Source organism: Platalea leucorodia (genome assembly GCF_965183815.1).
Source record: "Platalea leucorodia genome assembly, chromosome: 4".
NCBI lineage: Eukaryota > Metazoa > Chordata > Aves > Pelecaniformes > Threskiornithidae > Platalea > Platalea leucorodia.
In genome coordinates this window covers 8,393,660-8,416,072 of record NC_138826.1, presented here as the reverse complement: position 1 = coordinate 8,416,072, position 22,413 = coordinate 8,393,660, and the positions used below count along the sequence as shown (strand labels likewise).

The following is a 22,413-nucleotide window of genomic DNA, read 5'->3' as shown; positions in this document are numbered from 1 at the left end:
TGAGGCAGAACCCCAAACAAAGCTGATGACAAATTTTTCCAGTATAAAAGCTATTGGTTTGACTGTGTCTCATTATAGTCATTGTCTCATAAGGATGGAAACAGATGAGCAGTGAAACACTACTGCGATATTTCAAAGTTCAGCATGCTCAGACAATCTTCCCTTCTCATATCCTTGGCAACCCCATGGAGGCCCAGAGGGGCTTTATTGGGAACAATTATGGTGGAACAAGAACAGGGCAATCAGATTCTAATGAGAGGAGGATTTCTTCCAGGGATTTCAGATACAAAGTCTGCTGTGCCAGATGAAAAGGCATTTGTAACATGGACAAATTTGATAATGTGGTCCACAATAAATCATTCAAAGCCTACCAAGGAACTACAGGTTGGGTTTCTCAAAATGTCAGTGAGACAATCCCAGAAATGTGAATGTTCATTTTGTTTTCCAGAATAGGCTACCAGATTCCGCTGTTTGCTGGCTTCTGCATCATGTTTGCGTCAACAATCAGTAAGTGCCCACATCTTATTTGGTCTGGCCCAGATGCAACTTTTAAATAAATGATCTCTAATAATTATCACTAGGAATTCTGCTTGTTGATGTAGAGGGACTGATTTCCAAGGAAAATTTAAGGGTGGTTGCTCCATGCAGATGGTAGTGCTGATTGAGATTTGACAAGTACGCTCCTATGAACGTGCTCTAAGGAATTCACCACCTTCCATCCCACCTTGGCGGGTCTCTTCCTTAGCTGAATCTTTCTCTCAGGTTCTTGTAATCTGAAGCGGTGCTCAGACAGTTTTAAACAGCTATGGGAGGGCTATCAGCCATGAGAGGGCTGTCTTGCAGGGTCCTTAACAACTAGCTGTCATAGGGGCTTATCAGAAAGCTCGTGAGGCTGCAGTGGCTCATGAGTAGAATATGAGTCAACAGTATCACATCGTTGCTAAACATCGTTGTGGGATGTGCAAACAGGAGCATAGCCTGCAAGTCAGCTGAGATAATTTGCTCTAAATGGCACTGATAAGGCCTCAGCTGGTGCTTTATGTTTGGTTTTGGCATGGCAAAGTTGTGGCACAGATGGAAGAGTACAGAGGAGAATGTCAAGGATCATTAGAAGTCTGTGAGGAATGGTGAAAGAATTGGGTTTGCTTCAGAAGGCAGATGTAAGATGTATCAGAGTCTATGACAAAAAGGAAGGGAACAAACAGCTTTCCATGTCCACTTTACATAAGAGAAGGAATAACAAGCTTAAAACTGTATCATCAAGGGGACTGAAGTGCTGGAGAAGATTACCTGGTCTTAGAGTCACTGACAACTCCGCATTTTAGGAACATGTTAGGCAAATTTTGGTTGGGATGGAGATAAGAGTAGTGAGCCTAATTCATGGCAGAGGGAGTACTGTTGATCTGCTGACATCCTTCTTGCCTTTATTTTTCTTGATCTTTCTCTGTCCATGTGGGTAGGGATTTTTGTAAGACCTGGTGAAAAGCCTGAGAGGAACAACACCATAGGGAGGGTGGGAGAAGTGCACGTGGATCTTGGGTTTAGTTGGTGCATAACAGCTTCCCCCAGCTATAACCTGTCTGGCAAAATTCCTTAGATGGCCAACAGATAGGAGCTGAAAAAAGTTTTTAAAAACTCACTCTAGATTTAATGATACATGACACAGGCTCTACGAGCAAAGATGTGCTTGGGTTTCTGGGACACTCCTACTTTCCAGTATTGGGGATGGGGAATTTAGCTGGGCTGATGAGTGCAGCATCCAGGGGCTCTGTCCCAAAAGGCAGAGTGGAACCAGGGTAAAATCTCTTGGGGGGAGAGAGAGAGAGGCACCTCCTCTGGTGCAATTTCTCTGATGGTCTGCTGTAGGATCAGGAACTTTCTACAGCCCTTGAATGGGTGGAGCTGGCTTCCCTGCACCTTCAGCCAGCTCTGCTGCACAACGCCTATTACAGAGCTGGCAACACCAGGGTAAAACCTCTCCACCCATTTGCTTATCAGAGGAAATATTTGTGCGTGCATGCATGGGGGTGCGTATGTGTTAAATCTTGCTTTCTCTGAATGCCTGGAGCTCCAGACTGGGCAGCCTTAAATGAGGCAGCGTGGGGAGGCAAGGCTGGAAAGAAAGGTCTTGTTACTCCTTCTGTGTGCTGCTGAATCAGAGCAGGATGTAATCAAATCCTAAGTAATTAGTTAAATCTGCTTGTGCGCTTGCATTCAGTGTTACCAGGAGGCTTAGACACCTGAGAGCAATTCAACACTGACACATCTAAATGCAATAAGGGAAAATAATGCAGTTAGCATCGAAAGTGGCGCAAGTCACTGTAAACACTTGACTGAATTGTGTGAAGTTTTTGTGACTGTTTCAAGAAATCTAACTTTTAAATCTAGTTAGAGTTAACCTAATTTTAAAAATTTGCCTCTGTTTTTTCTGTAGTGTTTGCCTTCTCAGGAAGCTACACGTTACTGTTTATTGCCAGGTCCCTTCAAGGAGTGGGTTCTTCTTGTTCTTCTGTGGCAGGTAAGAGAAGAGATGATAGAGTAAAATACAGAGTACTGATTCTGTCATTTTTAGTAGTCTTCTGAATTGTATGTTGCCTGCAGTTTCAATAATTAATACAAAAATATTCAATTAAATCAATTTCACTTTTTATCTGTCCCTTTCATATAAAGCAGCTCAAAAGCAAATGTCTTTTCAGACTTCCTTGGTATTTGGGTTGTGGTAAGGAAGAGCACTAAATGAACTGCGCTCTCCCTGGGATTTCTGCATGTGTGTCTTCAACATTTTAAATTCATTTTTAGTCATTTTAAAGGTCATCAGGAACTTATGTTGGGACTTATTATAGTAGGAATAGCAGCTCTGTCTGTTGCTGAAATTTCTGTTATAAAATGTTGTTTTCAAGGACATGTTTTCATGCTGTCTGCCAGTTTGGACTCAGGTTACCCGTACCAGATTTCCAATACAAGGTTATAAATTTTAAATGATGCAGGTAAAATGGAGTATGGGTTTTCAGCCCAAATTATTCAACCATTTCTGAGACTGAGATGGGAAAAAATATGATTTGTTAATGTTAGAACATTTCACAATCTTTCCTTTGAAAAATCTCTCATGACGGCAGCAGGAATAGAGATTTGGCTTGGGAGGGGTGGCGAAGAGAGCTTTTTGTCAAGAATGTGTCTTTTGGCTTCCTCAGGAAAATTCCGCTTCCAAGTTGGGCTAGTCTATAAGCAGGGTTCACACACACTCCATAGAAACTTAAGAATTTAGCAGCTGGATTCCCCCTAGGTTCCTTTTGCAGTGATTTTGCTCCAGCCCATGTCTGGGCAGCACTGCTTGGGGCAGCTGGGGAGATGCAATGCCCCAGACTGAGCTTTCAAACTGGGAGTAAGAAGCACCTTATGCTTAAGATGGGTTTGAAGCTGTGCAACAAGCACTAGTTAAGCAGAGAGATTTAAGCCTGGATGGGTAGTGGGAAGAGTGGGGATGTGGCTAAGGGAGCAGGCAGGGGCCAGGATGAGGAGCCAGGGACGGGGAAGGCAAAGACAAACAGGAGGGGCAGAGACAAGAAAATCCATCTTTCTTCTTTGTACAAGTTAAGGTTACAAGTCAAGCTTTCCAAAGGGAAGTCATGCCAGAATCAAAATTATTGTTCAACTTTAACTCAGTCCCTGTGCAAGTACGTACTTTGAGATACAGTTCTTAGATGAGTATGTGACTTTTTTTTTTCACAGACAACCTGTAAAATAGAGCAGAAAAGGCCAAGAGACCATCTAGTCCACCCCCTTCCTGAAGGCAGGATCAGCTTTGTATCTGTCATTCCTCATGCATACTTGACAGACGTGTTCTCAGAAGCCTCCAGAAATGCCCTCAGCATCTAGCTTTGTGCTTAACTACCTTTACTGTCAGGAAATCTCTTCTGGTGTCCCATCTAAAAGCCTCTGTACTGTCATGTAAACCCATTGCTGCTTCCCATACTTCAGAGAACATGAAGAACAATTTATTTTCTTTATCTTTCTGGCTCTTTTTCATATTGCAAGACTATTATCACATCTGACATCAGTTTTCTCCTCTCTGATTTTAAATCGAAAGTCCTGCAGTGGTCCCTCAACGGATATTTTTCTAAGCCTTTGCTCATTCTCATTGCTCTTCTCTGGATAGTCTCCAGTCACCCCCACCTTTCTTCCCGTGCTGCGCCAGAACCAGACCCAGCACTCAGAAGAAGCTCTGACTCCTTACGAGGGCCAACGGCAGTGAGAGGCACTTCACGTATCTCACAGGCCAAGGAAGTTTTCTGTAGTATTGCAGCCAACCAGTCGTTCACCCCCCTGCATTTGCTCATGTCGTCGTTCCTAAGCGTAAAACTTTGTGTTATCTTCTTTGTATTGCCTGCTATTTTTTCCAGAATATTTCCTCAAATCTCACAAATTCATTGTGAATTCTGATATCATTCTCTAACTTGCTCTTCAGCTGTTCGTGCAAACAATTTGACGTCATCCACAATTTTCAATAAGCATGTTAATCCACACAGGACCTCTGCTCTTTTGAGGCACATGATGAATGGTATTCACTTCATGATCAATCATGCAATATTTTGTTTTCTTTTTCTGTGTAGCTGTGGACATTATTTATTGAGTCCTACTTAAACCTTGATTTGAAAACAGATTTATTAATTTCTATGAGGACTCTTCTGCAGCATTTACGTCTACAGTGTCCGAGTGCTTCACAAAAACACAATTGAACAAGGCTTCATGTTTCTTTTTGTGAAATGAAGGTTCATTATCAAATGCAGACGTGAGGCACATGAAGATAAAGGTCAAAAGAATCCTTTGATTTTTGGATGCTGAACCTGAAATACTCACTTTAAAAGTAATCAGCTCTGCGTAATACCTCACGCCCAGAGCACCGCTAACACTGACCACAGTTATAGCTGTGAGTGGTCACCAGACCTTTGTGTCAAGCTCCTGGAGTATAAATAACAGATAGTGAATACTTGTCAAAAGTTTTGTTTCTGCTAGTTGAAAAGCATCATCTAAAAGCTCTGTGACAAAAACAGGTCCAAAGAATCTAGCAAATCGGGGCATCATTAAATTACTTGAGTAACATTGTACAATAGAACATGGTCTTGGAGACCATTTACGTTGCCAAACCCCCTTTTGTTTCAAAGTGAATTTTATGGAAAGGGAATATACATATTTTTTTATATATATATACACAGATACCTGCTGTCATCTCTGTATAATGTTTAGTAGGGCTGGCAAATGATGACCATAAACTGTAGTCCATAGATGCCTAATATTGTCTTGTGTTTTTTCCTTTTTTTAATTTTTTTTTTTTTTAATTTATTTTAGGGATGGGCATGCTCGCCAGTGTATATACAGATGATGAAGAGAGAGGCAACGCAATGGGAATTGCACTAGGAGGCCTTGCTATGGGAGTATTAGGTCAGTGAGCTGGAGGCGCTGCTGGCAAGAGAAACCGCCCCCCAGCCTTCCCAAAGCATGTACTTGTGATCTATGAGAGCAGAAGAGTCTTCTCGAGTGTAATGTTATCGTGCTGTCTCCAGATTAGATTCATGGTGCATGTTAAGAATAGTTTTTTCCACAGCAGCATATTTCTTATGTGGATGCATATGCCAGGCAATGATCTCTGAGATGTTTGGGTTTTGTTTACATGGAAGAGTATTTTGGGGAGTGAAGAACATGGTTATTGTCATGATCAATCTGCTTTTTGGGGGGATTTTTAAACTGAGCTTTTTGGCCGCTGAGCAGTAGGATGCCCAAATGCTTGCAGAGGATGTTCAGAGTCGGAGATGTGGCTTCACAACTGTGTCCCTTCTTTCTCCCTGGCAGTGGGCCCACCTTTTGGGAGCATCATGTACGAGTTTGTGGGGAAGAGTTCTCCTTTCCTGGTGCTGGCACTACTAGCTCTGTTAGATGGAGGTCAGTAAACACAAAAAGTCAACACCACCATGTAACACTTCGCTTTCATATTGCTACCATCTAACCCCCTTCTTGAAGAAATGTTACAGTATTGATTTCTTTCTGCAGCTGTTCAATTATTTGTTCTGCAGCCATCCAGAGCACAAGCAGAAGTAAGTATTAAGGTAAAACACTTTGGGCAGTGGGTGACACTTTGCCTTTCCTAATCCCAGACTTCTGTTTCGTAGAGTCAGAAGGGGACACCATTACTGACACTTTTGAAGGACCCATATATCATTATTGCAGCAGGTACCAGACCCTTTTTTTTTCCTTTAAACCAACCACTGGCGTTATACCTGGCATCCTGGAGTGCCTCAGGCTGAACTGGCTTAGCAATATTGTCATTTGCTGGTTTCATTTACATAAAGCTCAAAGAAAAACATAATCTGTTGGTAATACAGGATGAATATGCCAGTAGAAACATAACAGGCAGAAAATTTGAAATGCAGGTGTCTTTCCAGCTGAGAGGACACTAGTGGCTTGCGCTTGCTTGCTAAGGCAATGAATTTCTGCACCACATTGAGATGTGGCCATGAAACTTTCTACGAGCCAAGTGAACAGAGCCAAGGCTTTCGGAGGGAGGGATTGCCAGCACATCGCAGGCAGGCGTAGGGAATAACACTGAACTTTGTTTCCTTTGAAGAAGGAGTGAGTTTGGTCTCTAGAGCATGGATTATATTTCAGAAAAGGTCTGGGTTGAACAGTGAATGGCGTTTGGTATTACATGTATCGTTTGTCTAATGAGTCGTTCTGTCTCAAGGGAAGTTTGCCTTTTTGTGTTGCATTTTGTTGAATGTTTATTCTGAATTAAGCCTGGCCTTTTGTAATGTTCATAAAATATCTGAAAAGAGGTCATAATTTTTACAGTTTTTTTCGTTAATCCTAACCTGCTTGCCCAAGAAAGCAATTCTTCCAGGCATTTTTTGGGTTTGCTATTTCTTGGCGGTCTTAGGGAATGACCATTACCCTAACTCTTTGACTAGACACTTGGTCAAGCTGTGACTAAAGTTATACAAACACTTTTGCTTGAGAAATTCTTGGAGCTTTGAAAGACCTTTTCATAGAATAAAAGTATTTGAGGGAAAAGAGTAGCAAAGACAGTACCTGTCATAAGAGATCAGATCTACCATTCATCTGATTCAGTACCTTGTCTCTTACAGTGCTTAAAGGAGGTGCTGCAAGGTGAGGTTCATCTAGCATATAAAGTAGATTTCTGGAGAATAATGTAGTCCCTGCCAAGGTCTAATCTGTGGCAGAACTTGGTTTAAACCACAAAATACCTCCAGGAGACTGATCTCAAGGAGTACTTTGCTTGACTAAGACTTAGCTGCTCATGCCAAACTAGTCTTAGCCAAAGAAGAGAAAAGGTACCAAAGGCCATGGATCCCACTATTTTGACCATGTCCCATGTCTGCTAAGAGCAGGGATGGACTTTGTTCCCATTTTCTAACACATTCGCATGGCATTCAATTTCTGCAGCTGTTCTCTTCTCTGAAGTTGTTTCAGCTGATGTTTCGGGGCTCTGTAAAGCAGAGCTGCACAGTCTCAGGGCAGTAAAGTAGTGAAAAGATTCAGGGCTGGGTAGCCTGGAATCGGGACAGTGTGCGTCAGAGCCCTTACCTTTACTGCCCTGGCTCTTCTTGCCTCTTGCTTCCCGGCACGTGCCTGCAGGCACTGCTGGTGCCTCCTCTTTCCCCTTCTCATCTTGGATCCACAGCAGCTGGGCATGACCAGAGGAAGGGAAAGGAAGGATGTACAGAGGGGTAGAAACATAAAGACCCGCTGTGTTCCGATCCCTCCTGCTCTCTCCAGCTGCTCTGGGTGACCTGTCCCCCTCCCACCAGGCATCAGCGCCCAGGATCTGAGAAAGTCCCTGTGGTGGGTTGCCAGCAGGGTTAGGTACAGCACCGGGGTCTCTGCCTCCCAGGACACAGACTACCCAGTGCTTTGACAGCACGGATGATGCTGATGTTCTCTAACCTCAGCCTGTTCTCCCCCTGCTTTATTTCCCTTGCAGACCAAATTTGTTTTTTTCAGAGCTGAATGCCATATACCAACTATAAATTCAGCTTTTCCTCTGGCCTACCAGTGCACATCAGTCCAAATGCAGATTTCTTGATGCACCAGGAATACACTGTTTAAATGTTAATTGCTTCAGTTTGGAGGTTGTTGCTTTTTACACTGAAAAGGGTCTGAAAGTTTCATTTGCTCTCCCTTGCTGCAAGGAGTTCGGTGTTTTCCTTGCTCTGTTTTCCAAGATGGGAACTTCTGATCCTAATATTAACGGGGAAGGGCTCTGTGCTCTGACACCTTGAGGCAATCAGTCAAGGCATCATGCCGCATTTCTCCATATCTAAGTCAGGATAGTATGTTTTCTGTTTTACAAGGATGCTGTGAATGTAAATGTCCCACACTGTGTACGATGTTCAGATACACTGATTAGAGAGAAGGTTAAAAGTCCCATTGGGTTGCCGCTGCTCAAGGAGATTAAAGGGTTTGAATGGCTTTTAAGCCAGTTAATAACCTCATTAAAAAATTGACTGCATCTCTAGTGGGATGACTTGTTAACCACAAGTAAAAACCAGGGCCATTTTAGGCATGCTGCAAATGGACTAACAGTTTAAGTGTTTCTTGCACTCTCAATGTAGGTACGCTAATGTCATGGTATAAATTCAGATTCAATCTCCTGAGCGTGCGTCATACACTTGAGTCATAGTTGTCTGTATGCTCAAAGTACAAGCACTTTCTGACCCATTTGGCTTATCTATAGCACAATATTAGTCTTTAACACAAGGTGTCTTAAACTCAAGCATGGTGTTCCTCTCTCTGAAAGTGCGACTTTTCCCCTTGATAACCCCGTGTTGCCTGTGAGTTATTAACGTTGGCTGTCAGAACAGCCAGGAGGCCAGTGCTCTCATTCACTCACTGTGTATCGCAGCCCCTACGGCCCCTACTGCCTGGTCACCTTCGGTGCCAGCAATAGCTATTGCAGGATGCGCTGTGGCCATTCCTGTTGACCATCTACTCACCAGTCCAGGTGGGGAGGTCACAAAGATGCAGGCATCAGAGGGACAGGACCAGATGATATGGCAAGCTCACATGCAAACCTCTGCACGAGAAAGGAAACGTGAGCAAATACAGACTCTGCCTCCTATGTAGGTTGTGTCAGAGGTGATGCTTCAAAGTCAGTGCCATCAGTACTCACTGACCCAGGCAAAAGAAATGTTACTGACACTTTTTGTCCCTGCTGGTAGGAGCTCAGTGAATGAAGTCAATGGCATTCTCACAACCAGACCTCACTGACAGGGATTAAAGAAACGTTAGGTGCTACGGGCCGACAAAGTTGCATTGACAGACAAGTTAGTTTAAATTATCACATCCAAAAAACAGAGCTCGGGCAGATAGCATCGTGAGCACATGGGTTCTTGAGAAGGTGTGCAACAGCTTTTCACTGGGTACCTGCTTTTTCACAGAAAAATACCAGTGATGTCTAAAAGCTGAATGGGTTCTTAGCTGTGGATCCAGCTGGAAGGCTGCAGTTTCACCCCTTCTGGCCAATGCAGGACGTTTAATCTAATTTAAACAAGAAACAATGTAGGATTTATGCCCTTGAGACGTGGCCCTCTAAAGAGAGGTCAGGTCTATGCAAGACGTATAAAAATATTTTATCTTCTTTTGGGGAAGCTTTGCTAAGGCAGCACAGTCTTTATTGGACTTTGCCCTGAGTTTGCAGAGTACCAGCTCAGGCTCTCACTTTTCTCTTGGGGTACGTCCTAAAGATCTGAAGTACTTCTGTCACCATGTACCTGAGAAGCAGATGCAGCACACACGTGCGTGCACTCCTCTTTCTCATTTTTTTGTGGAGTTTGTTACGAGTAGAATAAGACCTTTGCTATTTAAGCCATCTCTGTTAGAATGGCCCTGCTTCCTCTGGCTGCACTTTGTGTGGCCTGAAATGTTGTTCCGGCATTAAGGAAGCTGCTCGAGCGTGGCTGATTTTGGCTCAGAAGAGGGCAGCCCTGAGGTGTTCAACGGGGGCTCCGTACAGACACTACAAGCTACTGGGAGCTTGCAGCGGAGTGGAAAGGTTAGCTCTAGATCTAACCTTTCATCTTTAGGGTAAAGCAGTGCTGAACTGTTGCTCCTTGCCCCAGGAAGGGAGTGAGCCAGCTAGCCTGCAAGTTCATTTTAGGAATTGTGGATACAGATTCTGATATATTGTGACAGGTTTGAGCAAAGAATGACATCGGTGCTCATTTTGTTTTGAACTGTATGATGAGGAACTTTTTCCATGAGAAATAATGTTCCTTTGACCTTAGACAAATTAAGCTTTTTTTTTCTTTTTTTTTTTTTTAAAGTAAAATTTGGATGGTAAATGACTGTAAGAGTCTAGAATACTTTTCTAAATTTCAGAGATTATAAATACTAGGAAGAAAAGTGGGAACACAAGTTTGAGGTTGTCACTTCTAGTAACTTCGAAACTCTCTTGAAAGTCAATTTGTAAGGGAATAGCAGAGGGGATGTGTCCCATTGCCCTGCATTAGGCTTTGACTGCCTTGGGTTCTTTTGAGTAAGTGGGAAAGGCATCTTGAATGCAAAGAAATACCATGGGGTTGAATAATCCCTGCACTGCAGCTGGAGTGCACTACTGAGGATAGACAAACTTGACACAAACCCACTGGAGTCCGGATCTGCAGGCGGTGGCGTAGGGCAGAGCTGAGCCCGTGGGTAAGACTGAATCAGCGCTTCCACTGCTTGTTATCCTTTGTGTCTGGGTGACTGAAGGTCCAGAAATTCAAGAGAGATCTGGAAGCATTTGAAATTCATAGGGCTGGGCAAGCTCAGCCAGACCCATGCTTTGCTGCATGGACTTACTGGCTGCTAGCTATAGGATCTTGACACTGAATTCCCTTTTGTAGGGGATAGACATTTCTGTGGTTGTCTCTTGGTATTTTTAGGATTAAGACCTTCACATCTCATCATAGTCATTCTAGGATGACGGCGGCATAGGGTCAGAGCCTGGGCCTCTTACACAGCAGGGCTCCAGTTTTGCCCCAGGAGACTAGATAAAGACCAAAAAATCGTAGTTTTAGTTAATCATTTGTACAACAGCCAGACCTCATGAACTTTCTAAATGTCATCAAGCTCACTGCAAACTTTCACGTTATGAAAATAGCTTAACCTTTATTGTAGAATTTCTAGGAGAATAGAAATATACAGAAAGTTAGTCTTCAGTGATTTTACATTCTGTTCTATTTAACACTAACACCTGATGCATGACAAACAGGACTGTAAAAAGCACAATGTTTTATGTAAAAGCATCCATTCTTTGCCTGACTTTTTGTTCATAGTCAAAAGAAATAATTACTACTACTACTTTTTTTTTTTTTTTCCCCTCCCTTTCTTTCTCTAAGGATCAATCTGCTTTGCAAACATGGCTATTGCTATGCTTGAACCAGCTTTACCCATCTGGATGATGGAGACCATGTGTTCAGAAAAATGGCAGCTTGGTAAAGTACCGTATATTATTTGCATCTCTATATTTTGTCTAATGACTGTCTCAGTTCTCATCCTGTTAATGACGGTCTTCTTATATGCTGCAGGGTAGTAATTTTTTTTTTACTGTCTTTAAATTGTCAGTGTTATACCTGCACAATTGCAAACATTGGTGTGTAAGAAAAGTAGGTAATGGATTGATGTTATTGCAATAGAGGCTGCAGTAAGGGGCAACACTCACATTGCAAGGAGAAATAGATGCAGGCAGCCATGGCACTGTGCTTGTCCCGGCTCCTTTGGGAGCCCCAGCAGCGCATCTGGCAGCGAGTGTTGGCTGGGGCAGCTGCCAGGTGCCCTGTGAGCTGCCGAGCCAGCCCAGTGGGGCAAAACTATTTGTTTGGGGTTTTTCCCAGCGGGAATCCTTCCTCCGTTCCCAGTTTGAATTGCCAGGAGCCGGCAGCCGCAGAACTCTGCAGCAGGTGCACTATGTTTGGTGCAGAGCATGCCCATGCCAACACATACTCCTTCCAGGGCTGCTCCTGGCAAGGAGTGGAAGAGGGATGGACTTTACTTAAAATGTAGCCACCAAGGATATGAGGAGAATTTTCCCTTGAATCTGATAGATTTGACACCCTTTCAGTGATGACTTAGTCATCCCATTCAACAGAAAGCAATGGGAGAGCCCCAGCTTGGGCCACCTTATAACCTGTAACAGTCTCGTGAATCCGGTGTCCACAGGCAAACTGGGAATTTGTCCCATGTATCAGGTTAGACTAGAGAGTGAAATTGGGACAGCTACTTTCTCTTTGAGATGAACAAGGTGGGGGGGGGGAAGAAAAATGGACCAACCTCCCGTGAGTGTCAAACTGTGTGCAGGAGGTCGATGTGAATCGTCTGGGGTGGGAGGAGCCTGGCTGTCGTGTACCACAACGCATAGCGCTGATCCTCTGTGTCAACCTGGCTGATGTTTACCGGTTCAATAGTTTGTAGGGAATTTACCGTTACAAACACAACATATATTTGATAATGTTAATGAGTGTTCTGTATTGTGTCATTTCATTAGGGTATTTTTCAGTATCAATATATGGAATTTGAATGAAAAAGAAAAATTATTCACGAAAATGATGTTCAACTAGCATCCGACTAATATCCCTACTCTTTCTTAATGTAGGTGTCCCTACACCATAGAGAAAGCACAAACCTTCGTTCTTATTAATGCAAACCCAGATGTAGCGTGGCCATAGCCGGTAGTCCTTAGTGTGTTGCTGTACTGTTGTACATGGTACTGACTGCTAGCCTGTAATTCAGCAAAATTAATGCACAAACAACTTTGATATTTTATACCTCACAAAGAAAAAGAAAGATTGCTTATCTACCTCCCTCGCTAGAGTTTCATATGACTGGTGCAAAGGAAATGAGATTTACAAATCTCTTAGTTGAACAGAGGTTCCTAGAAGGAAAATATCCATTTTAAATTAAGACTAATTTTACCCCTTAATGATATAAGTAATTGACTCCATTACGCTTTGTCTGATTTGACAGCATTAATTAAAATTTTTAAGCCTCTTAAATTATATCTTGAACTGCAGGATTTTAAGCAAATGATTATCTTATGCAATTTGGAGATCCAGCTGTTTGAAGCATGATCTGAAGAAGGTATAAAAAACCTTGATTTGATCAATACATGTAACTGTGCATAAAGCTTATTTAGACTATTACAGTTCTGCTTCAGTATACCACAGCTTACACACCAACCTGCAAGCCTTGTTTAACAGGCCTTTGCAGTATTTTTTTTTACAGTTGTCAAGGTCTGCTATGTGTGACCATTTGGTATAAAAAAAAATAGCTCCAAGCAGTACTGAAGTAGCTGTGGGTACACAGGTGAAAATGTTTCCCCAGCATCACCATTGTAACACACAAGGATTTTAATCACAGGATATTGCTGGGCTAAAAATTACCTCTCGATTTTTTTCTTATGAATATCAGAGAGATAGGAAGGAAGATGGATAGGCAGGAAATGAGAAAATCTTTGTTGCCTTGGTGAAAGATGAAGAGCATATACACTTAAAAGGAATGGTTGGATTGTGTACCATAATGTCACGGCTGCTTGCTAAATCCAAACTACCTGATTTAACAATAACCAAATGGAAGGCTTGTTGTGGCATGTGCTAATTTGTCAGACTCTCCCAGTTCTGTCAGGTTTTTCCAGTTCTTTTTTTCCCAAGAAGATGAAAAATATAACAGCAAAAACAGGAAAATACTGTGTCTTATTTCTTCCAAGACCCATTCAACTCCATCCCACAAGGATCCACCCCGTTTCTCTGCCTCTTGGGTATTTTTCATACAATGTCTTCTCCCCGAAGGCAGTCCCTGCTCTCACACACGTCTGCATCATCCTCCCTGGTGCTCTCCAAGCAGTCAAGGCAATGGCACACTGTGCTCTCCATTAGCATTTCTTCCTTTGATGTTTGCCCTCCGGCTGGCTCCTGCCCTGCGACTCACTTGTAGGGAGAGGATGAATCCTCAAGTACAGACTGTAATTGGCTTTTAAACCAGAGATATTTCTGGCCACTGTGCAGCCAGCATCTACTCCAGATACAGCTGCTGCTGTGGAAACCTCAGGACTAGAAAATATTACTGGTCCCAACAGTATGTTTTTCCAAGTGGATGTGGAGGAGATGGGAGGGTCCGGGTACCCTCCCATCAGGGTCAGAAGGGATTTACTTGGGTGCCCTCACGCAAGTCATTACAGATAATCAGTTTTTTTAATTTAAACCAATAACTGATTTTTTTAAAATTAACTTTTATTGTAAATATGTTGGCTAAATAATTTCAAAACCATGATCCTAATGTTTCTTCACCTTTACGTTCTTGATATATGCTTGGCTTCAGTCGCCACTTGACCAAGGACCGTACTGTGACGCTGCAAACTCGCCTGTAATGGCGAGGCCTCACAGCATCCCAGGGTGTGGAGGGGGACTGTGACTTGCAAAGCCACCGCAGCAGTCCTGCTGTACCCCCTCCAGGGAGGGATTCACCCACCCCAACCGTTCTGGGCTTGCTGCATGTGCTGAGCATATGCTCCGTAAGCCATGCAACCGCGAAAGAGTTGCTTGCTTTGACCTATCCCAAAGCTCATTTTAGTTAGATATAAACCTTTTGCTCTTTGTTTTTCCACCCCCTCTCCCATACCAGTTCTCGTAGCTGATGCTGAAAAACTCTTTTGAAAGGTGTCACATCGCTCCTGCATTTCATAGATGCTGTCCTTAGATTTCATGAGAAGGTTGCAACAAACCGGATATTTGATTCTTTGGGCTATGCACAAAGACTCTAGTAGATGCGTTCAAATCAAAATTGCAGTGTCTGGAATTTATTAGTTTCGTCTAACGCTTCACTAAAATCCTTGCTGATAAAAGATCTCATTCATATTTTTCAGGCGTTGCTTTTATTCCAGCTAGTATCTCTTATCTCATTGGGACTAATCTTTTTGGGATACTTGCACACAAAATGGGAAGGTATGCTTAATTTAAAAGTACTAATAATCTTCCAGTCGGTTGATGTACCATTTCCAGTGTTTCCTAGGGCAGTTTATTGATAGTGGAAATTATTAAAGTTTGTTCTCTAGTGGCAAAATCACTTTTTTGAACATGTTGCTACTTTGGTTGTGTAACTCGGCGCTTTAGACGTGACTTTGAAACATTCAAGTTCAGCTCTGACATCTCAGTGTCACCAGTCTCTGAGTGATGTTTCTTCTTTGATAGGTGGCTTTGTGCTTTACTTGGGATGATAATCGTGGGAATAAGTATTTTATGCGTAAGTAGAAGATCAGGTATTTTTCAAACCATCTAAATGTTCATGTGTTCATCTTCAGATATGTGCTTTCCCCATGAGATTTTGCTGAAGTTTCTGCTTTCTGATACGTTATTAAACAATGTGTAGTTAATAGGTTCCAGATCAGAGTTTTGAGTGCTTTCAAATTTCAGTGCTTCAATTATTTTGAAGGAAGACTGGCTCTGAAAGGAGGAGGATGATCCTTTTTTTGAGCTGTCACTCACCAGTTTATTCTTGCTCATAATAGTGTGTCAGTGGTTTAATGGCACAGTTGTCTGAAACAGTAGTTCAGAACAAGGATCAAACTCTAACTTGCACATTTGTACCAAGTGTGCCATAACTACCCTGAGAATTTATTTTAGAAAAAGAAAACTACCCTCATTAGCCTGTGTAGTGTGACTTAATTAACTGCCTGAAATTTCATTTATAGGTACCGTTTGCTAAAAACATTTACGGGCTCATAGCACCAAATTTTGGAGTTGGATTTGCCATTGGTAAGAAAAATTCCAATGACTTCTTACAGTCTGTTTGTTATGTGAAAATGATTTTATATGAAGTTACATGGAAAATTAGTTTTGTTCCCATTCTGATGTGACAGTAGCGAAGCTCGAGCTGAGGCCCAAACTGATAGATAGAGCAAGAAGGATTAAAGGACGGTGCTCAGGCAGTTTAAACCAGGCTGCTGTTAGACAAGCTGGATTCCAAAGTCTGTCCAGAATTGCTCCATCGACCCAAACAGATGTTTCAAACTGTCCATGAATTTATACCTTGTTTTCAGGAACAAAGCAATGCACTGCCCAAACCCCAGTCTTCCCTGTTGTTCATAGAAAAAAAAAAAACAGGCTTAAATTTTTGGTCATCAATAGGAATTCCCAAGCCCACACGCATGTACTCTTTTTCAAGTAGTATGTGTGAACGTTGCTGATGCTGGCCCATGCAGTCAGGCTGGAGTGGGGGCCATGGCTTGGATTTTAGCACGTGGCTGGTCAGCAAGTGTTCTGGGGCATCTTCACGCGTGAGGGATGTGTAGTTAGGACAGAAGTTAGAGGCACAACTACAAATGCCCAGTATCTCAGCAGCTTTGTCAGCTGTCTTGTGCTGTTTCTTGCTCGCAATGAAAGTGTGGCTCAAAAGACCTGTTAAAATCACCATACTGATTTTGATTGACTGGAGGCTAATGCAACCTTTTAGGCCTACAGTAAGGGTAAGTTTGTAAAAAATAATTTTCCCCTAAATTAAAGGTACTTGGCTGGTAATGTGAGATAGGAGCCTTTGCACGGACAGTTACTGGGAAGTGGTTGACACGCTCTAAGCTCGCATCTCTTGTCCCCTGGCAAGTGTCACGTGTACACATCCATACATGTCCATACGTGACCTCAGGCACAGTAAAGACCTTAAAAAACATGGATGATACAGTCTATTTTAACACAATTATTTAAGAATAAGCATCCTTTTAGTTGCTTTAATCCCTTTTTAGCACATAGTTGGCCAAGACATTAAAGAAAAAAAAAAAAAAAAGGCAGTCTTTTCCTGAAATGTGTTTCCCTCCCTCCCGCCCAGGAATGGTGGACTCCTCCATGATGCCAATTATGGGCTACCTCGTAGATCTGCGTCACGTGTCAGTCTATGGCAGCGTGTACGCAATAGCTGATGTTGCCTTTTGCATGGGCTTCGCCGTAGGTAAGTCCAGCCTTTTCCTGCCTGTAAGGCACCTGACAGTTAAGAGGAATATGCAAGGATGGTAGGTGCGAGTCCCAGTGGAGCTCGCAGGCTTTATGAGCTGCGGTGGCTATTTTCTATAAGAAATCAGAAGCAGAGGGAAAGGACGTGGGGAATTGTGTTTGGCATCTGTTCCCCTCCTCTGCTGCAACGCCATGCTCAGCTTTGTTAGCTTTAAGAGGCTTGAAAGTGGCAGGAACTGAACACAAATAGGATATCCCTAGGAAAGAGGTCTTGCAACATTTAAAACTACCACCACAGCCGTGCTCCTAATAGTTCGTGAGGGGAATAATTTCCCTCTGAACCCCTGCCTCCTTGAGTGCATGATGCAGATGCCCCGGGAGCCCCTAGGAGCATCTCTGACTTCTTCAGTGAACGCGGATTATGGAGCCAGAAGAGATTTCTGTTATAATTACAAACAGGTCTTTACATTCCTCAAATCAATCTGTAAAGCGGGAGTTTTGTATATAAAATTACTGTTGTTTAAAAGTGACTGCTGCAAAATTTGTCTGAGCAGTATTCAGAAAACGGTTTTATTTATACAAGGTCCCTCTGTTGGTGGTGCCATTGCAAAGGCCATTGGATTTCCCTGGCTCATGACAATTATAGGGATTGTGGATATCCTCTTCGCTCCTCTCTGCTTTTTCCTTCGTAGTCCACCTGCCAAAGAGGAGAAAATGGTAAGCATACTGTGGTTTCTTTCTTTTGTTTTGGGCTTTTTTGTTGTTATTTGGTGTTTTGTTTTGTTTTTTCCCCCAGTGAAACAGATAAGAACTTCTTTCTCCATCTTTGTCTCTAACTTCCCCAAAATGGGACCAGCACAGTTTATTTCACCCTCATGCATCACCTTTGGAATGAACTCCCCCTTCTTTGTATGTCCAAGATGTATAAGCAAAAGCTTTTTATTAGTTACATGCTCCAAAGTCACAAATTAGATTATCACGAAGCAGGGTCCAGCAGACATTCATCTGCAACAGCATACGCTGTGGTGGAGTCAGTATAAAAGGCATTTTTGTTTTCCTCTAAGTGCCAGAAATGTTTTGACCAAGTTCTCAACGTGTTTCATTCCTTTGTGTGCCTCAACCTGTTTTCTTCATGGTCTTCTACAGTACATTTTGCATCGTGTTTTTTCCTCTTCCTTGTTCCTCCACACAGATCACCTGCCCTCACAAATTAATGTTTTCTCTTATCCTGTCTGTATCACAGGCCTTGTCCTGACTCTTTCTTTTTTAATATAATTTAATTTTATAGAGCAGTCAGTGCTCCCCAGCTACTCAGTGCTGCTAAGAATGATGATGCTTGGCTGAATCAGCAATCTTGCCCAGTCCCCTGCGGCCCGCAGTGGGTATCTAGGGACGAGTCTCAGAGCTGGTGAACGTGTTCTGACACATCCCTAAAATTAGGGGCTGAGACCCAAGTCAAAAGTGACTGTGATTAACAGCCTTTAACAGACCTTTTTCCCCCATTTTCCCCCATTCACATTTGCTCTCTGAGTCCGTATAAAAGTCTACTTTCCACAAGACCTGGAGTAAGGAGTTCCCCCGCTTATTGCACGAGTTCTGCCCCAGGACACCCACGAATGCGCCTGCAGGAATGTTTCACTCCCCTCCTATTGCTCGCTGTTTGCCTAGCCTGTGTCCCCCTCCCTCAAAAAAAAGATTGCTGCTTTGCTTTTGTTATCCTTTTCCTTCATTTCCCCTCTCATACCATTTTCCTCTCTCCCTTCCTTTCCCATTTCTGTACCTCAATTTGCCCTTTCGTATAATGTCCTTTATCTCCTCCCCTACTCTGCTGTTGCAAGACTTGCTGTTCCTATACGTTTATACTGGATCAGGTTCAAAAGCCCTCTTACTGCGGGAGGGGATCCAGGCTGTATTCACTACGTTTCCTCTGCTCAGCAAGAAGATGGGAAGCTCCTGAAGGAATTCCAATGCAGTGCAATCCCTGTTGTGATTCCAGGGCTGGGAAAGTCCTGGGAAGCAAGTACCAATCTTTGTGGCAACATCTGTCACCATCTGTAGGTCTGGCCCACCCAGCACTTCATCTTGCTCGTACTGAACAAGGTCGACTTGGGCATAAAATGTAGTTGCTAATTGTTTATTTGGGTGAAAAGAAAATGTAATTTTGCATGGCCATGGTCTTACTATTCAGTGCCACATCTCTGCGAGGTAAGAACAGAACCTGCTGCGTATGCTGCTCACGCTTTGTACTGGCGTGAGCAGAACAGAAGGTGGAAAAATGAATCTTGCTGAAATAGTGGCGCACGTGAGGGCAGAGGCCTTTTGTTCTGCACATATTTGGACTGCAGAATCCCAGAGATTCCAGTTAATCCCTTGTCGTGACCTTTGCAGACTGCACTGATTTTTTTATTTTTTTTGCACACTAAGGCCGAGGAACAGAAAGGAGGAAAAAAAAAAAAAAAAGCACTGCTGTTGTTTGCCAGAGATATGAAGTTTATGGCGTGCTTCCCTGGTCCCTGACAGGGTTTCATGTGTAACGTGGTAATCACTGAAGGGACGGGATCTCTCCCCACGGCTTAAACACCTTCCAGCATCTGCCCCCTTAACGCACCTTTAAATGCAAAGTGGCTTGTGTCAGGGAACTGATTTGCCATTTCTCTCGGGTTTGAAGAGCCAAAAGGAGGGTCCCTACTTTGTGCTCTTTGCATGATTAATTAAAAAGCAAATGTAATCACGCTCAACATGAAATATGCTACACAGCTGCTCCGAGTACATAATTCTTCCTAGGAAGAATTCATCCCGAAGGATGCAGTATTGTGGCTGGCCCCTAACTACGCTAATCCCTTTTAGCTTGCCATGGGCGCAAAGGTGTGATATTTGGCCCAGCACCCTCAGCAGAGCCTGGTTACGTGGATCTGGAGCTCCACAGAAAGCAGGGGGGGGAAAAGCTAGTAAGGGAGACTCAGCTTGAGGCAGCCGGACTCCTCTTGCTCATTCATCCAGCTTTTAATAGATGGAGATTAAATGTAGGAGAGGTAAGTTACTGCAACTGGAGAGCAGGTAGATGTATTTCAGTTTACTATGTGGGCTGAACTACTGGTTCCACTAAGGTAACAGAAATTGGCTGGTGATGTCTTTAGGGCCAAGCTCCCACCTCACACAGACCCACGGACTCGATTTGCTCTGATTGAAATGGGTTTGGGTGCTGCTTTGACGGAGGACAGGCGGATCCCTGAGTGGTGGGGTCAGCCACGGACCTCAGCTGGATGCTAAGCAGGAATGCCAACGTTCACGCTCTCTTTTCTTGCAGGCCATACTCATGGATCACAACTGTTCTGTGAAAACAAAAATGTATACCCAGAACAACATCCAGTCCTACCCCATAGGTGATGAAGAAGAAGAATATGAAAGCGATGAATAACGTGAAAAGCCATAGAATGTATTTTGGTGTACAAAATGCAGTGTTTCATGTGAAACATCTCATCCAGAAATAGGTTTTAGTTGTACTGTCCATTTAATAGTGAAATGGTCAAAAAACCAAAGGTATATTCCTCATCGCCCATGGTTCTAAAGCAGACTGCTAACCGCCTTATAAGGGGGGAAAAGCTTTTATAGAGGATTTGTATAGTGTTAATCTTTATTTTGTGTATTTAATTTTATTGAATATTATACTATATTTTTGATTAAATGTGTAGTATAAATCTGTATAAACATGTGAATTTTAACTATTTGTTTTTTTAAAGTCAGCACATCAACACACAATATTTCGTATCTTGTTTGGAGTCGTAAGTTACTGGCAAGAGCTTGGGCCTCTCTTACCTAACTGCAAGGGAAAAAAAAAAGCAAAGCTTGAAGACAACCTATCCAATTTGCATTCTTTTACATTGTACCCTTGTCAGTACATTGGGAGGAGCTGAAGGCTGGACTAGACATGGCTATGAATTTTTGATCAACTTTAGATCGTACGTTAGTACGGTAAAAGGCACGGCTTCTTTGCCAGTTTGAGAGATGAGCTCTCCCTGAACCACGCATGGAGCGCTGGGGACAGCCGTATTTTAAACAGATGAGTGTAATGCTATTAATCAGTACCATTTAATGACGTTTTAATTAGCTAACCAGTTGTGCAATATGAAGCCCCCAAACAACCCCACCACCAGACAAACAAGTAGGCATGAATGTGCACTGTTCCTTTCCCTTAAAGGGAATAAGAAGAGCATGAAGATACTGTTTATATTTCTTGCTTTTGAATCTTTTATTTTTAACACATCTCAACTTTATTTTAGATGTATCTTAAGTGACTGGTTAAGAAAAGCTGCAGTACCACAGTATTTAGTCTTTGCATGTACTGAAAGTAAGCCGATAACTTTAGCAGGTCAAACAAAAAACCCCACTATTTTACATGCATTCACGTACACATCTAGGAATTCAATATATATTTATTTTTCAAAAAATGAAGTTAAAATAGCAACTTGGCTAACAAGAATCAAAAAAAGACCAGTTTGTTGCCAATATCTCGTACCATTTGGGGGCACAGGCTAACACAGGAAAAGCACGGTTATAAGGCAATCCCTATTTGCACTGTGAAAAATCGGACTTTTAAAGAAAAGCATTTTAAAACAATCCCAATGTCCTCATCAACCATGGTACATCTTTTAATTTGTAAAATTAAAATCTTTATGTGCCTTCTTTCATGTAATTGCACATGTTTTATGTACTACAGCATAGATACTATGTTTACATATAGTTTTGTAAAGTGTATATACTATGGTCAGAAAATATGAAAAATATAGTGGATCAAACTTCCAAGCATTGCTTTGTCAATAATTATGCATTCAAACCGCATTAAAATGAAGTTGTCTAAAAGAAGTTCATGATCTATTGTAATAAGGTAAAAATAATAATAAAAAAAGAAACCCCCTCACGATTTGCCTTATGCATTGTGGTTTACTGTATGCTAAGGGGGGAAAAAGCCAACAAATACTTCAGGTCATGGGAGAGCACTCCTCAGTTCTAGTCCATTTGTAATTGAGGACGAATATTTTCACTCCAGGTCATAAATATGCAGCTTAGGTAATCACAATGCTTCCAAACCCAGTCTGTTATGCGGCTGCTGGTTCAAGATTTAACTTTTGGGGAACAGATAAGGCCAAAACGTGCAGCACCAGGGCACAGCCCTGTATGTGCTGCCAGCCCGGGGTGTTTAAGCAAGGATGAAGAGTCTGAGAAAACATCGTAAGAGGCTTAAATGACGTGAAACACCAAGTGATACCGTCCTAGGGTTGATTTGAAAAACCAACTTACAGATTTTATAGTGGTATATTTTCTGTTGCATTCTTTTGAATATATATCAGATGGAAATCCTTCCTTCAAAGCTGAGAGGTGTTTGGGGACAGACATTAATGCAGCAAAAACAAGGATTTTGCAATATGTT

The 22,413-nt window shown here is 42.5% G+C and overlaps 1 protein-coding gene across 2 annotated transcripts in view; it reads left to right on the top strand.

The window, feature by feature from the left end:
- The window catches only part of SLC18A2 (solute carrier family 18 member A2), a 30,540-nt gene extending 9,639 nt beyond the window's left edge, over window positions 1-20,901 (top strand). For both annotated transcript variants that reach the window (XM_082310564.1, XM_082310565.1), the window contains 13 exons: window positions 449-507; window positions 2,435-2,518; window positions 5,347-5,439; window positions 5,848-5,937; window positions 6,046-6,089; window positions 6,165-6,225; window positions 11,391-11,486; window positions 14,909-14,987; window positions 15,234-15,285; window positions 15,734-15,797; window positions 16,864-16,983; window positions 17,569-17,702; window positions 20,293-20,901. In XM_082310564.1, the coding sequence (XP_082166690.1) occupies window positions 449-507; window positions 2,435-2,518; window positions 5,347-5,439; window positions 5,848-5,937; window positions 6,046-6,089; window positions 6,165-6,225; window positions 11,391-11,486; window positions 14,909-14,987; window positions 15,234-15,285; window positions 15,734-15,797; window positions 16,864-16,983; window positions 17,569-17,702; window positions 20,293-20,403 (1,087 nt within the window). In that variant the 3' untranslated portion in view covers window positions 20,404-20,901. The remainder of the gene's footprint in view (window positions 1-448; window positions 508-2,434; window positions 2,519-5,346; window positions 5,440-5,847; window positions 5,938-6,045; window positions 6,090-6,164; window positions 6,226-11,390; window positions 11,487-14,908; window positions 14,988-15,233; window positions 15,286-15,733; window positions 15,798-16,863; window positions 16,984-17,568; window positions 17,703-20,292) is intronic.
- The last annotated feature ends 1,512 nt before the right edge of the window (window positions 20,902-22,413 follow it).